The 19,365-nt window shown below is 35.9% G+C and overlaps 1 protein-coding gene across 1 annotated transcript in view; it reads right to left on the minus strand.

Annotated features, from left to right (window-relative positions):
• Positions 1-19,365, minus strand: part of LOC111518320 (uncharacterized) — a 162,109-nt gene that overhangs the window by 119,024 nt on the left and 23,720 nt on the right. The window contains exon 2 of the mRNA XM_074176479.1: positions 12,895-12,926. Within this exon, the coding sequence (XP_074032580.1) occupies positions 12,895-12,926 (32 nt within the window). The remainder of the gene's footprint in view (positions 1-12,894; positions 12,927-19,365) is intronic.

Raw genomic sequence — 19,365 nt, forward strand, 5'->3', positions numbered from 1 at the left:
AACGAAGCAAACCCATTCTGCCTCTGGCTCCAGTTCGAAGTAGTGCAAGACTAGGAGGAAACAACTCGCATAGATCATTACATAACAGTAATCCGATTTTAATCTCGGATCATCGAACTTCAAATTCAAACCATTCGCTTAGAAACAGATATGTGCCTCGGGCCAATAAATCAGAAGCATTCCGCAGAAGCAATTAATCTCGGCGAATCCTGAAAGCACAAGAATTATCTGCGAACTCAATCATAGACCGCCGATCCGGAATGTCCGTATCAGCGGGAGTGCTTGGACCGGGCCTGGTTTTCGACGAGGAACAGGCTACTTGCTTTTTAGTTCGATGTTCTTCAAAAGCATGTTTTTTTACTTCATAAGAAAGAACGGGCCCACAAAAACCTCAAAAAACATAAAACATATTTTTATTAGCAGCAATTCATCACGTTGAGAAGTGAAGTAAAATAACAAATGAACAATGCTTATAAAAACAAACTAATGCTACTTAAATGAAGACATTTTGGAATTTCATGCAGAACAAAAGAGGTAACTCGAAAATTCCCAGAGTTATGAAGGATGAAACTTAAACTTACACCAAACCTCAGGAAATTATGGATGCATTTGCAAACTTCTTTGAAAGTGTTTTTATTATATCTGATGTCTCTTCATGTAATACCCTTGATAACTACACAAATAATTTACCAACAATAATTATCGATCGGGTGAATGAAGTAGATGTTATCGAAGCTGTAAGAAAACTAAAGAATAAACTAATTTTCGGTCCTGATCAAATACCAAGTTTCATAGTTGAAGATTGTATTTACCCTTTACTGAGTCCCCTACTTCATATATATAATCTTTGAAAACTTGTGAGTTCCCTGACCTTTGAAAAAAGTTCGAGTATGCCCAATTTTTAAAAAGGGTGATATTACATCAATAAAAAACTATAGAGACATTTCAATATCAAGCAAGTCGTGCATAACCAATCTTGCATGTCTTTCACAATGTGTCTCTGAACTGCAGGAAACTGCAGGTTGGCGTCATTTAAACAGACATGCAAAAAGGTTTTGATCAAATAGATTTCTTCATTCTTCTCAAGCGTCTCTCAGAATTTGGTTTTTCAGCAAAATTGGTGAAACTCATGTCAAACTATCTACTCGATAGGAAACAGTATGCAGAGTATGAAGGCTTTGAATCTGCTTTATATACTTCCAGTTCCGGAGTGCCCCAAGGCTCGAATTTAGGACCTCTTTTGTTCTTGATTTTCATTAATGATTTAAGTAAAATAATAAACAATTCAAAACTGCTATACGCTGATGACCTCAAAATATTCAAGGTAATAAACAATTATGGAGATTGCTTAGACTTACAGTATGAATTAGATCTGATATATGATTGGTGTTTCAATAATCGTTTGAATCTCAACATTGCTAAATGTCATGTATTGTCTCTTTCCAGGAAGGAAAGTCTAATACAATTCACTTACGAAATTGATAACAATACCATAAGTCGAGTTATGAAATAAAAGACATTGGCATTAATTTTGATCAGAAATTCACTTTTGTTTCACATATAGACAAACCTGTTTCATCCGCTAGTCGAATGGTAGGCTTCATGCTGAAGAACACCAGGTCCAACCTAGAATATGAGGCGATGATCTGTTATCCCATTTATAATAAAAAGCAAATTGAAGCTGTCCAAAGAAATTTTTTGAAATTCTTGTCTTTCCGCACTACAGGTATTTACCCCCAAAGGGGAATTGACTATTCCATCCTTTTGAACCAATTTAATATTATATCACTGAATACTCGTAGACTTTTCATTACGGTCACATTTCTATATAATTTAATAAATAATAACATCTTCTGTACTCCGCTCCTACAAAAAATACCACGCCTGAACTCAAGATACGAGAAAACATTTCATTGTCAGAGTAGTAGAACAAAAAATGTGAATCTCAAAGCACCAGTAAATTTAATGTTTTATAATTTTAATTTAGTATATAACATGTGTGACATTAATGGAAACTCTTTGAACTTTATTAAGGACTGTATCTTAAATAGAACCTTTCATTTATAGTTTTTTTCATATAACTTCCATTTGTTTTATGTCAACCTTGTGAAGGCTAATTCATTAATAATATGTCAATTGAATCTAACTATATTATTTTATTTATATCATTCATATCATTTGTAATTTGCCAATTTAATATGTAATATGTGAATTCAATTGAATTGCATGTTATTTTTTTAGTATATTTTCTCTAACATTTCCTTCAATTGGGTGTACACCTGTTGGAAATAAAGTGCTATCTATCTATCTATCTAAACTATATTTATTCGTTTTTACAGAGATACAAGTTCACTTGCTTTTTCTGGCCAAAAATTATAACATTTACTCAAACTCAAATCACTATTTGTAAACCCAGATGTTCATGGCTGTTATATTGTGAGTCCAAATTCTCACAGAAGTTATATTTTCCTTGTATAGAGCGTTTCAACGAAAACTTGACCCCCCCCTGTAAGTCAGAAACGGAAATGTAACTGAAAATTTCAAAGGAAACGTCAATTTTTATTTCTAGGGGACTAATTTATATGGAAATCATACCCGTAACCTCACCCCCTCTACGGTCAGCCACTACTCCCCACCCCTATTTTTTTCAATGGTATGGGGGGTTGAGTGATACATCATTTGAAAGATCTTCTGTCCCTCTATTACTTCTGTAATTGTTTTCAAAATTGGTTCATTCGTTATTGACAAATTAAATGTTGAACGTTTCATTTAAGAAAAAACAGAAAATTCGCTGTCGCTTATTTTGTTGAGGAAATCAACAAAAGTAATATCGATGGTAATATAATCAACGGATGAAGTGTTCAAAATGACCTCCATCTAGTTGCAAACAATAATACAGTCCACTTTCGAAAGCGTTCCTTAAATTATTGAAGATGCCCTGTTGTGGTCTGGATGATTCATATAATAAATTCTTGCAGCAGCTTTAGCACTTTCATTATTTCGATAATAGGTTGCAACAATTTCTATTCTTTCTTCAGTAGAATAAACCCTGTTGGAACACAGTGAACAAGGATGACTGAATAATAATTCGTGAAGAAGTGACAGTGGTCAACTATCTACTTTTTGTTCTGCGACAACTAGATTCAACAAAAACTACCAGTGCTGAAACAACTAACAGTGTCGTCCTTTTCAAAACGTTTACTACTAATTGAATACTACAAATCTAGAAAGTCTTCTGGAGACTTAGGAGAAATAGAACGACTTCCATTGGATAATCAAAAAACATATATTTTTATACATTTGAATTTTTTTCAACGAAGAAGTGATTTCAAAACAAAAACAAAGAACATGCTTTTTTCATTGGTGATTGGTGAGATAGTAAAGAACTTTTATACGTCGAAAATATGATCCCTCCTCTCAATTTCAGCAATTTTTCGAATATGTTCTTTATAAAGGGATTTTCGGGCATACTGAATCTGAATTTAAAAGATGGAGTGTTCCTATGAAATAATTCGTGAAGAAGTGACAGTGGCCAACTATCTATTTTTTGTTCTGCGACAACTAGATTCATCAAAAACTACCAGTGCAGAAAAAACTAACAGTGTCGTCCATTTCAAAACGTTTACTACTAATTGAATACTACAAATCTAGAAAGTCTTCTGGAGACTTGGGAGAAATAGAACGACTTCCAATGGATAGTCAAAAAACATATATTTTTATATATTTGATTTTTTTTCAACGAAGAAGTGATTTCAAAACAAAAACAAAGAACATGCTTTTTTCATTGGTGATTGGGGAGATATTAAAGAACTTTTATGCTTCGAAAATATGATCCCTCCTCTCAATTTCAGCAATTTTTCGAATATGTTCTTTATAAAGGGATTTTCGGGCATACTGAATCTGAATTTAAAAGATGGAGTGTTCCTATGAAATAATTCGTGAAGAAGTGACAGTGGCCAACTATCTATTTTTTGTTCTGCGACAACTAGATTCATCAAAAACTACCAGTGCAGAAAAAACTAACAGTGTCGTCCATTTCAAAACGTTTACTACTAATTGAATACTACAAATCTAGAAAGTCTTCTGGAGACTTGGGAAAAATAGAACGACTTCCAATGGATAGTCAAAAAACATATATTTTTATATATTTGATTTTTTTTCAACGAAGAAGTGATTTCAAAACAAAAACAAAGAACATGCTTTTTTCATTGGTGATTGGGGAGATATTAAAGAACTTTCATGCTTCGAAAATATGATCCCTCCTCTCAATTTCAGCAATTTTTCGAATATGTTCTTTATAAAGGGATTTTCGGGGATACTGAATCTGAATTTAAAATGAGGAGTGTTTCTAAATACCGATCCTTCCACATTGATAAAAATCGTATTGTTGAAAATGTTCAAAAATATCAAAGATTGTCAAGGACATACTCCCCTGTAAATAAAAAAGCACATGTCATTCATTACTGAAGCATATTTATATAAAATTCGCGTCTAGATCATACAGTATATACGTATTCACAGAGAGTTATCTCTCACCCAGAGCGGTAGTTTCGAAAAGTAAACAAACTCGTTCAGCAACATCCTTCAAACAGCACAGAGATATTTAACAGAATATAACCCAATTCTGTTGGAGTACATCACAGAGTTCGCAAAGTTGATTCAAGTGGAAGAAGTGTCTTTCTCTGTATGTCACTTTGATTTGGCAGGTGACGCACAAAAAGCCTTGCAGAATTATTCATTAAATGTTGGAGAATGGGAAGATGAGATCTACGTTTGTTGTTTCGGTAGAATGAAATGACTTTTCCAGTGAGAACAAAAGATAAGTTATCGTCTTCTTGCGTTCCAGGAAAGTTTTGCCGCTCCTTCACTACAAACTACAAGATCCTTTTTCAAGATATTAGAGAATACATGAGATAACAACAGTAATAATAATAAATCACTCCATTAATTTGCTGATAACAAGTCGAAAATAAATTGCCCCAAAAAGACTGTTCATTTAGATAATAATAATAATTATTATTATTTCTCACGTTGAAAAGAATACAGTAAAGAGGATCTGCTAGTTAGAATGATCTAAAATAAATGAAATGAATCATGAAACTTACACTATTCAGAAGTAGCATAAAATAAAGAATGTATTAGAGCAAACTGAAATGAAGAACAACAGTTCCTCAATTAGATAGTGCAGCAATTTATTTGTAGGAGCTTTCAACCTTGACTTGGAAACCGATATATCACTAGAATCTTCCATCGAGGTGTCCAATTTGTTGTATATTCTAGGTCCAAGGTACGGGTGACCATTTTATATTGCTGGGGAGCAGCTCTTGATAGATCTTTTGCTATAGAGGAGTCGGCATCCCTCCATGCCCCCCCAGGGTTGAGTGTCATGAGATAGAATCTTCCTCACACGGTTTCTGTATGCAAAAGATAAAATCCCATCCATCCTCCCCCACACATCTCTGAGTGGACCTCAACCTGCTGCTGGGCACTTCAGCAAGATTGATATCTGACCTCCTGCGGTCGGAAGTCAGCCTTCAGGTGCTCTCACTCTCGTTATCTCTTGATATTTGTTTGTCGTGACTTTACTGTATGTAATGTTTGCATGGGGGATCCCTTAACCTAACCGGAGACACAAGTGTCTATTGATCGCGAACTAAGTGTATATGTGTGTATCTGTGAGAAAATGTGTGTGATTAATCTGTTTATGAAGTAGCCATGATTTTCCCTGATCAATATACACATTATTGTTGAGATAAACACAGTATCCATACATATAGTGCATCAACGGTGAGGATTGTCTGTTTTTTGAAGGAATTTTTGCATGATTGACGCCACTCTAAAGCAGCAATAATTCTAACGGTATACTTATGGAGTATGGAAACTCTTTTGGTAGAAGATAAAGTTCCTCAGTTCGAAATCCCATATCGTAAATGAGAGTGGGTGGTTGCATACATAGTATAGACTTAACGAGGCTTCTACAGCGATTGCTCATAAACCTTAATGCATAACAATTTCTCTCCTTGTGAGTGTATGGCCTATAGTGAGACCGAGATTTTTAACTTCAAATATACTCAAAAAATCATTTGGAGTTTGTAAGAACTTCATTGAAACAGTGACTAGTGTTTTTCTGTATCCCACGTAATGGCTCTTTTGTAGACAGTTTCAGTTGTCTCTGCAAGTATGATCGTAATATCTGGTTCAATCAGAAAGTTTGTATCATGTGCGTATGCAGTAACAGGCACCATGACAAGGTCATGAAGATATTTCATCAAATTTTTTGCATATATTGAGAAAAACAATGGTCCCAGTACAGATCCTTGAGGCACGTCTGGTTTGTATGAAACAAAATCCGTTTTTGCGAGTCTAAAAATTGAAAAGTGCTATATTGCTGATTGGAGAATTGAAAACCCGTTTGAACGCGGTATCCCTTTTCATTCAAAATTTTTGAAGGGTTAACTGTGACTTCTAGAGGGGGCTGTTGAATATTTATATTGAAAAAGTGTATAAACAGACGAATATCATTCCAATCACTCCCGATTTGATTTAAATTCAAAAGCCACCGGTCCTCGATAGAAGACAAAATGTGAATAACCAAGAAAAGTACTTGATGAAATTAACTGCGTAAACGCAAACGAGGCGTAAGTGGAACTACCTTTTGATGTGACAGCCAAGTTAGCTTGCCAAGTTTTCATTTCGGCGTTGGTAATTTGACCTACCTTCAAAACCGACAACTGCGTTAGCAGAAATTTTGGAAGCTCTCCTGGAAAGGGAGTCAAGCTACTGCAAAATAATTTCATGAAAATGAATAGATGAATACTTTTTGATCTTTCCCACTTTGATTTGAATTCAAGATCGAAATGGGTCTCATCAATTTATTTTTTCATTTTCATGGGGATCTCTTCCAGCAATTTGACTGCATTAACGTTCCTCGAAAATATACCGTGCATCTCCTGATGTTGCTATCTGTAGAGTAGAGAGTGTGAGTGTAGGCCCATAGCACTTAGGTCACATGTGACCCATTGTACATCCTCCTGAGAAGTTGTCCTTCTAGGTCAAAGTCCATCCTATCCTTTCCAGGAAGGTGAACAAGTCACTATAAGACATCTCTATATCGGCAGATGTAGGCCAAAACTCACCGAACAAACACTCTTTCATTGATGATATCTACGGACACTCGCATAGGGCATGCCTGACAGTTTCATCTTCCTGTTCACACATACTGCGTAGAGGTGTATCCACTAGCCCCATATTATGGAGGTGTTTCCTTAGTTGACGGTGGCCAGTCAGACATCCTACTGTTAAGCTTAGGTTTTTCCTGATCATCACCCGATATTTTTTCGGCGCCAGCTTTCCAGGGTCGCCCAGTGTGATCTTGGCAAGATTGCATCCTTTGATGCAGTGTGGGTGCCATTGGGTTCTAAAATTTTTAGTCCAACCGCTTCCTTGGCTAAAGAGACGATAATACGATTCTCTTTACTCCTGTCGTGCCCTTTAACCCACCTCAGGATAATGTTATTATCTACCGAGGGTTTGGCTAACTCTTGGTGGCACTCAAGTACTAGCCCTGAGGTAACATGTTGTCTGTTCAAGGCTGATAGGACTTGTCTGCTATCAGTACATATTGTTATGTTTTTGCCAGAAATTCTTTTCCTGGTTATTTCTTTTGTGGCGATTGAGATACCAGCCAGTTAACTTTGAACCACGCTGGTATTTTTCCCATTCCCCACTTAATCCTTAGGCTTAGTGATCTGGAGTTCTTTGGTTTTTGAGCGGTCTGTATATATGCGTATTGCAATTGTAGCATCTGACTCTGTGTTCTGTTTTATTTGTATTTTGTAGGGTTTTTTAAACACAAACCTGGGTTCAATTGCATCACTGGTTGCCTGATGTTGCTGATTAAGTTTGTGAAACACGAATCAAGAAACAGAATTATTCTGATGTGGACAAGGTGTTTCAGTAGATTCAAAACAAATTGGGAAAGCTTCTAGTTAGTAAATGTTACTATAAAGTAGATGAATTGTTTATTGAGTGACTATGGTGCCTGAATGCATTTTAAATATGTATTGTATACTCTCAAGTATATGACCGATGATAATTATCAGAATATTATTTCATAATTTTTACTATTATTCAAGGTTTTATACATACATGTGCTGTATTCTCTTTTTTTTTTACTGTTCAATTTAATTTGAATTATGATCTAACTGGAATGAAATTTAAAAAAATCACGACATTGACCCTCAGATCGTATTTTTTGTGGCTTGTTATGATTAGTACCATTCACATCAAACAATAATTAAAATTGTCACCGTTGAATTGAAATTTCCATAATACATACCTGGTTAGAAGTGTTGCCATCTTTATTCCAGTCGTATACCTCACTTGATTTGACCTCAATTGATTTGACACCACCAATTCCTACAATCATAACTATTCTGTCAGCCCCCGTACAAAAGGCTACCGAACCAAACAAAATCAAACAACGATACGCACGACTTCCTGTTATCGCATGTCATTGTTCTTCAACACGCCTCGTGTCAGTCGTCAAAAAATAATCAATTCTGGACATGAATTTTCTCCCCTTTTCCTAACATTTCCATTGGCGAACGGAACATTTCGCGGCTCTTAGCAAGGGTGTAATTTTTCATCGATCTAGGCCGCGGAATATATGAGAGGCAGGTCCTGATTTAACCTGAAGCTCAGAAAGCAAAGTACTTCAGCAATAAATCATTACTATCATTTTTACTATTTTTCATCAGTTACTGTTACTTCGTCTAATGACGCAGTTTAATGGTGTCACCATTAAACTGCGCACCATATGGGAAACTTTTTTTTCGAAAAGTTTCAATGAAGTCTTACTTCGGCACTTGTTTGTGCTTTAAATTTAACCTAAAATGATGCGGCCAACTGCGACTTACTGACGTTCAGTGTTTGTCAAATTCAACTTTTTTTTGAAAAAAATTGAAAAAGTGCATTTCTAGATCGAATTTAACAAAAAGTTACTTGAAAAAGTTGTGTCTACGGCAATTTTATATCCATGTGCCAAATTTTATGCAACTAGGATGAAGTTAATGTTTTGCTTATTTTTGACAGATATCCCCTTTATTTTAAAAAACAAGTTCAGTTAATTGTCATCAGTTCATGTATACATAACAAACTCATCATGGAGTTTAACTTTTCTGATACATTTTTACTCATACGGACATTTTTAGAGAGAAATTAAAAATGTGCTATAAAAATTTTAACATTACTGGTGCAAAGTTTCAATCACTTTGCTATTCTCTTAAACAAACGTCAGTACCTTCAATTTTGAAAAAGCAGACACAACTCAAAAACTGCAATGAGTATTAATAAAATTACTAGAGTTGAAATTACATTAAAATTTCAATATTCAGTATTTACAGATTATTTATTAACACTAACTAGGGCGGTAAGGATGCTTAATCACGTTGAATGAAATTTTTAAGTAGGTCTTGACAAACAAAATGCATGCTATGGTAGTGTCAAGTTGTTGATTTACTTGTCAAATTTCTAACAGTTAATGTTGCAATAATGTTGTCTCTTCAGGAAAGGATAGAAATAGTTTTAATATGTGGTGAGAATACACCATACCGGCAAGTAGCTAACATTTTCAATGAACGCCATCCAGGAAAAAATGTTCAAAATACTACTGTGTCAAAGATAATGTCGAAATTCAGAGAAACAGGGTCCGTAGCAAATCAATTTAAAAAAAAGCACACTCCAAGTAAATATGATGAGGAGGCCCAACTTAACATTTGTTTAAAAGTTATTGAACACGGGTAAACGAGCATAACCGATATTATAAAAAATACGGATTACACGAGAGAAAGTGTTAGAAAATTTTTATTAAAGAATAAATTTTGGCCTTACAAGCCAAGATTTATCAACACATTAAAAGAACGAGATTTTGATGTCCGTTTAGGGTTTTCATTCTGGTTTCAAGGAGAGAGAGAAGAAACTGTAAAGTTTCCGTATAAAATTTTATGGACAGATGAGGCAACGTTCTCTTCAAATGGAACGGTAAGTTCTCAAAATTGTCGATGGTGGGCCCAAGAAAATCCCAATTTCACAGTTGAATGTGGTGATCAGTATTCCTTTAAAACTAATGAATGATGTGGGATACTTAACGACCAAATAATTGGGCCATTTTTCTTTAGGGAAAATTTATCATCCGTCGGTTTTCTCAACCTTCTAAATAATGAGGTTAAAGTTTTAGATAATATGCCTCTAAATATTAAATAGGACCTATGGTATCAGCTTGATGGCGCACCAATACATCACACGGTTGCTGTAAAACAGTCCCTGGGAACATTATTGGCCACCTAGATCACCCGACTTGACGCCTTTAGACTTTTTCTTATGGGGTTACCTGAAACAAAAAGTGAACCGAAGTAGACCATTTACTGACATACAACATCTGGAAAATACCATTCGCGAGTGCTGTGCAAATATAAATCCTCGATTTATTAAAAATGCAGTTATAGATGTCAGTAGAAGGACCATAATTTGTATTGAACGTGGAAGACGACATACTGAAATGTAATCTATAAGTGTTTGACAACCTCATTTAGATCAATAAGTAATTTTTTGTGCCCATTTGTATTTTCCATAATATTATTGTTGTTTAAAATTCATAATAATAATAATAGTTCTATCGAAATTATTTGCATTTTTTCAGTTGCCTCTGTTTTTTCGAAATCAAAGGTTTGTTTAAGAAAATAGCCAAGTGATTGAAACTTTGCACCAGTCATGTTAAAATTTTTATAGCAAATTTTTAATTTCTCTCTAAAAATGTCCGTATAAGTAAAAATGTATCAGAAAAGTCAAACTCCATGATGAGTTTGTTATGTATACATGAATTGATGACAATTAACCGAACTTGGTTTATAAAATAAAGGGGATATCTGTCAAAAATAAGCAAAACATTAACTTTATCCTAGTTGCAGAAAATTTGGCATATGGATATAAAATTGCCGTAGACACAACTTTTTCAAGTAACTGTTTGTTAAATTCGATCTAGGAATGCACTTTTTCAATTTTTTTCAAAAAAAAAGTTGAATTTGACAAACACTGAACGTCAGTGGGTCGCAGTTGGCCGCATCATTTTGTGTTAAATTTAAAGCACAAACAAGTGCCGAAGTTAAACTCCATTCAAACTTTTGGAAAAAAAAGGTTCCCATATGGTGCGCACTTCAATGGTGACATTGTATATACATATATATATATATATATATATATATATATATATATATATATATATATATATATATATATACATATATATATATATATATAGATTACCGGCCAATTGCTGTGTTACCTGCTCCTGGTAAATTGTTCGAACATATAATATATGCTAAAGTGTGGTACAAAGTGAAGAATTTAATAAATGAAGAACAGCACGGCTTTGTGCCAAAAAAGTCGACTTCCACAAATCTTTTATCTTTTAGTCATGACGTACTTAGAAGTCTGTAAAATTCTACTCAGGTCGACGTGATATACACAGATTTCAAAAACGCGTTCGACAAAGTAAATCATGTTAACTGTTAAATAAACTTTCTCTATGTGGAGCTTCTAAAGGAACTATGAAATTTTTAGCATCGTATTTAAATGAGAGAACGTTCAGAGTGAAATTTGGTAAAAACTATTCAGATGAGTACCAGTCAAAATCAGGAGTGTTGTTGTTTCCTAAAGCCATATTGATGATCGCTCAAGATTTTGGAGCCTTCCAAATATTTAACGGCTATGATAATTTACAGCTTTCTCCAGGATTTTTTATATCACTGAAGTTCTGAAACAATTGAAATATTTCGATTAATGTCAAAAGGAACAACAGTTTAATACAGTCCTGGAAATTGAGATATTTCTTAAAGGGCTACAGAAATAATTGGCACAGCCCTGCGTGCCTATGCTACCGAATCGTCCTTTTAGATTCGTATCTCCTTAATGGTTTTCTGGCTGTTCCACACAGACCATTCATTTTGTTCGTTTTTCGCGGAAACACAACAGTGATGTTGTCCGGAATTAGCAGGCAGAATTCGACAGAAAGGAAAACGCTTCATCATCCATAAATTCATCGAAATCGTTCCTTCGCGAAGAAATTAGATATCGATGTTCATTTGTCATTGTCAGTGGAAGATATAAAGGAATTTTGTTTTCGAATATTGAAAGTGGGGATTTTGAATTATGGCCGAATAACATTCGCTCAATTTCTGCAGAATTCGCTGAACGGAGGAAAATACCTTGTCATTGGTATCTCGTAAAATATATTGACTAATCGAGAGAATTTGATTGAGAAATGTACAGTTGCGAATGGCGTGACAAGTGTGCTGTCGTCAACAAAGCAATATTTTCCTTCTTCTGCTGAAAACGCCAATTTGATTGGTGAAAAGCACATTGGGAAGAAAACATTTTGCCTTTATTCGAAAAGCTTTCGATTGAATTGAATGAGTGTCCAATAAGTTATCACAGTTCAAAGTGGAATCATGAAAAAAGACAACTCCTAAAATAACCTAAAATAGGGTGAAACATTTAAAAAAGAAACAATATCAAATAAATGGTTAATAATTCAAAAAATATAAAAACGCTGACTGTACGAGTAAAAAAACGGAATATGACCTGTAAGAGGAATTAATTAATAAATGGTTCAAATAATGAGTGAAATTTCAATAATATACACAAAATAAAAATGAATATTAGGAAATTGGCAACTTCGCTTCCGAGTTCAAGTCACCATTATTCAATGAGCACCATATTCCAGCATATCGAACGTTACAAAAACTCTTCGATGCGTCATAGAGCCGGCTATCAAAACATCGACCAATTTGCATTTCAGCTTTCAAAAATAATTGAATTGATCCAATGGAAACTTACCTCTGTGCTCCGCTCTCTCCTGTCGGCCAGTGCTGAAAAAGAAAGAGAATTCTGTGAAAACGGGTTACAGCGTATCAAATTGGATAAAGTAACCATTCTCCCCTTGAAAGGGAAATTAAAGAAGAACATTAGGGCTGTTGCTAATTGCCCTAAAAGGTAGCTTTGTTTTCTGTGGAAGTTAGCGCGGCTTTTCTTTGAGAATGATTTCGAAAAATTAAGGAGGCAAGTAATTTCATAATGCGGAAAGTGAGTATCGGCCAGGAAATTGAGTTCTGATCCAACTTCCAAAAACCCTTTTAGAACTTGAATTTTGGATTTTATGGTTTGGAATAGGAAGTTTTCTAAAACCCGTTAATTGAACATCAATCATAGATTCACAAGCACGTCATAAAGGTAACATGTCATATCAGTCACATTATACAGACCGTTTTTTAGCCGATCCCATTATTGCTATCTCGTAAATATTCGCCAGAAACTATAATTGTCAAACTCAGTCTTTTGACTCTACCGCCTCTATTTCGAATGATATAAAAATGAGAGAGAAACTTTCAATACTGCTTCATATTTGCTATAATTTGATTGGAACCAATTTGAAATGCTACGTTTCATTCATTGGATTTCATCACCAAATGATTTTTTTTGAATATGGTCCTCTAGATTTTTCATCAATTTTTGTAGCCACTGTAATAAAAAAGTCAGCTATATATTACAATACATGTGCTCACCGACGTTTGTCTCCAAAAAAACAGCATCAGTATTTTGTAGTCCTATGAAGGTAGGAACTAATATCGTAGGACTCAAAGATTCTCAAAAAAAATAATTAAAATACCTCTACGAAGAAGTTCAAAGGCAAAATACAACTAATCTAGCAAAAACATTAAATTATTTTGTATAGCTACCCTGAAAGTTCACGTTCAAATTAAACATTCCATCAGTTTCGAATCGTATTTTAATTCAACGCGAAGCGACTAATAAAGGGAAGGTTTATTGACAAACGAGTAACAGGGTTACAACCTTTTTCAAGGCTTAAAAGGTCATATACTGCCGGCACTAGAATTGAACTCTTTCGATTTCTCTCTTAATCGAGTTAGCTATTGTATAATCGTCGATTGTGAAGTAGGGAAATCTATTTTGCAATCGTTTCAGTGGAAAGGGTTTCAATTGAAATAGAGAAGAGAAAGAAAATATAAAACGCTTCGATAGAATGTATGATAGACACTTTTCCCAAAGTTTGATATGCATTGAAACTCTCAACTTTTGAAAGGTACAAAATATCAAGAATGGACAAGGTCAACATAAAAAATCATTATTTTCAGCATTTTTCATTCACGTTCTGATAATACATTCTGCAAACTTTTCCCAGGTTATCTCATGTAGTTTTATAAAAAAAATATCTACTTTTCGTTGTAGTGTAGAAAGGTCATTGTTTAGTCCTAATGGCATTCGAGTTTATTGAGTTATAATGTAAACATAATATTTTTGAATATCTGTGAATTTTTGTTTCTGAACAGTTTCCCGATCCCAAATAATCTCCACTATTATCATGCTTCAGTTGATGAATCCGTCTGTATATGAAAGAACATTTCATATCTCCTCGATACAGTCTGCAGACCCAGTTTATTCCCAGATTGTCTCGTGTAGTCTTTAAAAAAACACTCTTCGTTGTAGTGTAGGAGAGTCATTGTGTAGTCCTAATGGCATACGAGCAGTTTATTGGGTTCTTTTTGCCAAATGCAATAAATGATCTATGAATTTTTGTTTATGAACATTTGCCCGACCACAAATAATCTTCACTATTAACGTGATTAAGTTGATGAATCCATCTGTATATAAAAAAACTATTCACATCTTAATGAGATGCCTTCACAAAGCAACATCAAAAAGACATTTAGTCCACTTCACCCATAAAATATATGCAGACTATATCCAACTTCAGCAAGTGCTTCCTATAATTCTTCGAGCACCTCGTTACCCATAGAGCATATTATAAACTGCGACTCTTGCAGCTTCCATAGCGACTATTAACGTCGTTTTTATTTAGTTAAATCTCTTCGGTGAACTACTGAACGACCTGCATGAAATTGTACCAAACGAAGTACGAACGTAGAAAATGCATCACATTAGGAATCAGAAAAAGCAATCGGAACAAGCAGAGTGTCACAAATAATTCATGAAAGAGCCTGGACATGACGCTTTCATATCCACTCAGCTTAAAGACATACGATATGACAATTTGATCATGACATAAAACCGCTTATAATCAGCTCAAGATATTCTCGAGAAATTGAATTCAATTTCAAAATAATAATCTACGAAAATTTCCAGCTTATGTAAGCGGCTATGAACGCGAGATTCACTATGCAAACTCCTGTATAAACATCTCATGAAATATACAAACATGATCATGTTTTGCAGGAGACGTTCAAAGATGTCTGTACCTTGTAGAAGGGTCTGACGTAGGCTTACAAAGGGTTGAAAATTCTCACTGGGACCTACTTATGATTTCTATTTCGGCGCGAGGAGAACATCCCTAGTGTATGATTCGATATCAACCTTCGTTCTCCAGCTTTCCAGTGGCATGTGGACCGCGAATAAGCTGAGATGACAACTTGTGGAAGGGTGTTCCTAGGCAATTGTTTCAGTCTCTTCCTTGTTCTTGCTTGTGGGATCATTAATATTCAAAATAAGGGTTTATGAGGGTTCCGCTTCCTTTCCAACGACTAATCTTTGATATTCTATAAGTTAACGCGGTTTTGGAGCGTTGGTTGAACTCCTATTGTTCATTAACAAGGAATCCCGACTGTTCATATGGAAATAATGCCTCTTAGTGATTTAATGATAATCCGTGAGAAATATGATAAACTTCGGAGTATCTTGTAGATTCTTGATTGAGCAACGAGAAACAAATAATGTAATGAATTATTTATTGGTAAATGCAGGTCACAATTTGAGACACTTTTCATTTATTCTATGACCGTTCTCAAAAACATGTTGAACGACACTTGATTTTTGTGTTCTCCGAAATACGTAGGTCCTGTTTTGAAACGAGTATCAATAGCTTGCTTGGTCTGACCAATATAGTTTTTGTCACAATCCTTGCAGTGAGCAAGAAGTTTCGGAGGCTACTTCCACGTTCAACTTTTCGAAAATGTCATCTCAGCTGTTTGTGTATTTCGATTCATACAGAAGGACAATGAACTATGTATCAATGTATTTTCGAAAAGTCGAAGATTTTCCTGAATTTACATTTATTAAGTAAATTATCTCCCATATTTGAAGTACTCCCCTTACTAACAGCAATATCTCTGATAATATTCTCCTCCATATCGTATCTTTCTTCAGTCGAGGGAAATGTAACAACCCTATGAACCACAAAGTTTAGTCCTGCCAGTTTGTGATGTGGACAATGATGCTATCAGGAATATATCTAAAAGTACTGGTATTCTTCCTATAAACTCTGAGTACACATGATCATCACGTAGATCTGCAAACTTATGCCAAGGACCTTGTCATCTTGGCAAGGTCCACGTCGGACAGGGTAGCTTGTAGTATCCTTCAAAGCACGATGGACTTTGTTCACAGTTGGTGCCTGAGGAAGCAGATGTCTGTCGACACCAGCAAAACCGTGATAATTCCCTTCACCAGGAGAAGAAAATTGGACGATTCACTTTTCCTCAATGTTCCACTCGGAACGGAGGTGAAATATCTTGGCATTGTCTTTGATGAAAAACTCACCTTTAACGCTCACTGGAAAAAAGTTTCACACAAATCCAGACTGTCCCTATACCCTATGGACATGTCGAAGGATTTGTGGTAAAACTTGGGGTTCAGGTCCTAAGCAAATCTATTGCATTTATGTGATGATTGTCAGACCAGTGATCACTTACGGTGCGATTGCCTGGTGGCTGAGAGCTTCACTGAAAATGGCCCAGACAAAGCTCTCTGGCGTACAGAGACAGGCTTGTCTGGCTATCAGTGGTGCCATCAGTACCACACCATCAGCGGCCATGGAAATCCTTCTAAATCTATCTCCACTCCACATTTTTCTGGCTAGATGGACTGCATATAGACTTGTGCACATTGCAAGTTACACAAATCATTTAAATGCAGTATGCAACAGACTATTAGTTGACACTTGAAGTCACAGTATTCTGGAAATGACCTCTGATTATATGCCTCCAACTGTCAACTAGGAACTACCTTATAAAGTACCGTTCCCGAGTAGAGAGGACTGGATCCACCGGGAGAAGGAAATATCAAGAGCAGTTAGTTGTTGGTTGACAGATGGATCAAAAACACCTTCCGGTTCCGGTGCAGGTGTTTTCAGTCGCAGACCCATGACAGAGATATCAACCTGCCTGGAAACCTATTGAGTTTGGAAATATCTAACCTCATATACAAGTCAGTAAAAATATTCTAGGACGGTCATGCGGCATTGAAAGCTCTTGGCTCCTACCGAGCAACGTCTAAATTGATAGAAAATTGACAAAAAAAAGACTCTCCTCGATAGGAAGACGTAACAGATTGTTTCTGGTTTGGTTTCCTGGCCATACTGGCCTGGAAGGCAATGAGGCTGCTGAATCCCTTGCAAAGGAAGGTGCTTCAAGCTGCTTCATCGAACCAGAACCCGTCATTGACTTTGCCAAACAAAGATTGAACATCGGGATGGCAAGAAGATTTATGGACTTCTGGCAGAATCTTCCAGGATTGGCTCACTCCAAGGCGTTTATTCGTCCTTCTAAGCTTAATACCAAACAGTTGTTGGATTACAGTAGGGATGAACTACGATGTGTAACAGGCCTTATTACAGGTCACTGTTATTTGAATTATCATATGCAGAGACTCGGACTGTCGGAAGACAGTGTGTGTCGCCTCCGTTTGGAAAATGATGAAACAGCAGAGCCCATACTTTGTGCCTGCCCCTCTAGAGACTGAATCAGGTTTTTAGAGTTCGGCAGAGCCGTACTTTTACTATCTGAACTGAAAAACCACTCACCATACAAACTAATCCACTTCGTCAAAAGCTGGGTTTATTTGGTTGAATGTGAATAGGTGTGAGCCACAATAAATCCTTGCGGGTTGCGGTGAAGGTCGAATTGACCCACTCACTTTGGACCTAACATAAGTGAACTTCTAATTAGTAGGACATCTAAAAATGGTAACTACTCATGTTTTCAATTTCATATGTGAACTCTATATTAGGGGATCTGTAGTTGGCAGTTGCAACACAATCCTCAATCTTAGTTTTTTATGCCGAAAGCCGCAAATACATCATTCGCATATCGGGCCCAAGTCCGTGGAATGTAATCTAACACCCCTTTTGCTTCCAGTTCAAACTTGCTCAAACAGATTAGCTATAAAGGAGAACAAAGAGTTTCCCTTTGCTGTACTTTCGTGCAGTCTATAGAAACATTTCTGAACTGAAAGCGATAATTCTCCATGCAAATTTTTGTGAGATCATCGACCCTCAGAAAATCCCTCAAATATTCAATAGTTTTTGGTATACGGACGCCTTGGAAACAACAAAGACACATCAAATGATACTAAAATTTCTCAACTTCACTTCCTTAATTGTATCTATGAATTCATATGAATTAGTAACTTTTCAATTGTGGGACTGAGAAAGTACTAAACTGTTTCGTTAGAGATTCAGCAACTTTATAAGTAGGAGAACTTATTGCTGACAGTATCGGTCGCACCGACTTGCTAGGCTTGCGAATTTTCAGGTATAGAAATGTAGGCTTTAACGGCTGGCGTCAATTTTTTTATTGGTTTCAGGGTTTTGCCGTCACGAAATGTGACGTGTCAACATATATTTCAGGAACTGCACAATTTAAAAACTGTAGACTCCTTTTCAAAGCCAATGTACTACCACATATTTCCATAAATTGAATCAACATTCTTCCCTTAACATTATTCTAGAAACCTACACCAATACACAACCACAACCCTACGTCTTCGACCTAATTCATCTTCTGCAGGACCCCCAATCCGCAACTTCCCTCAATAAATCACATCGTGGAAGATCTTAGCGTCCTCTATGGAATTTATTCCGCCCCCTGATGTAATCGAGCTGACTTACTAGCCCTTAAATTGCGAAGAAGAAGTCTCCTTGTCCCTGCCAACAGGAACAAGCGTCTGTAGGGAAAGAAGCTCCGGTTCTTTGTCCTGCTCGCATCGTGTAAAATATCTACTCCAGAACACTAATTGGTAACGTCGCGACTTTCGGTCGTTCTGTTCCTGATTGCTGTTTTATTTGATCTGGCAGATCGTTGTGTGACTTGATAAGAGGATCGGAATAATACGTGCATTTGCGAAGCAATCGTGATGGAGCTCGGAAAGCATGTGATAATGTGGACATTGTGAGAAATATGGCTTGAAAAACGGCTTATATACCGGGTGTTCCCTTTTCCAGTGGGATTGTATAGTTATCCCTTGAACCTTTGGAGCTATAGTGTTGGTCATATGGAG

Source organism: Leptinotarsa decemlineata, unplaced genomic scaffold (genome assembly GCF_025532065.1).
Source record: "Leptinotarsa decemlineata unplaced genomic scaffold, Ldec_3_MD MMD2_tig00001719_RagTag_RagTag, whole genome shotgun sequence".
Taxonomy (NCBI): domain Eukaryota; kingdom Metazoa; phylum Arthropoda; class Insecta; order Coleoptera; family Chrysomelidae; genus Leptinotarsa; species Leptinotarsa decemlineata.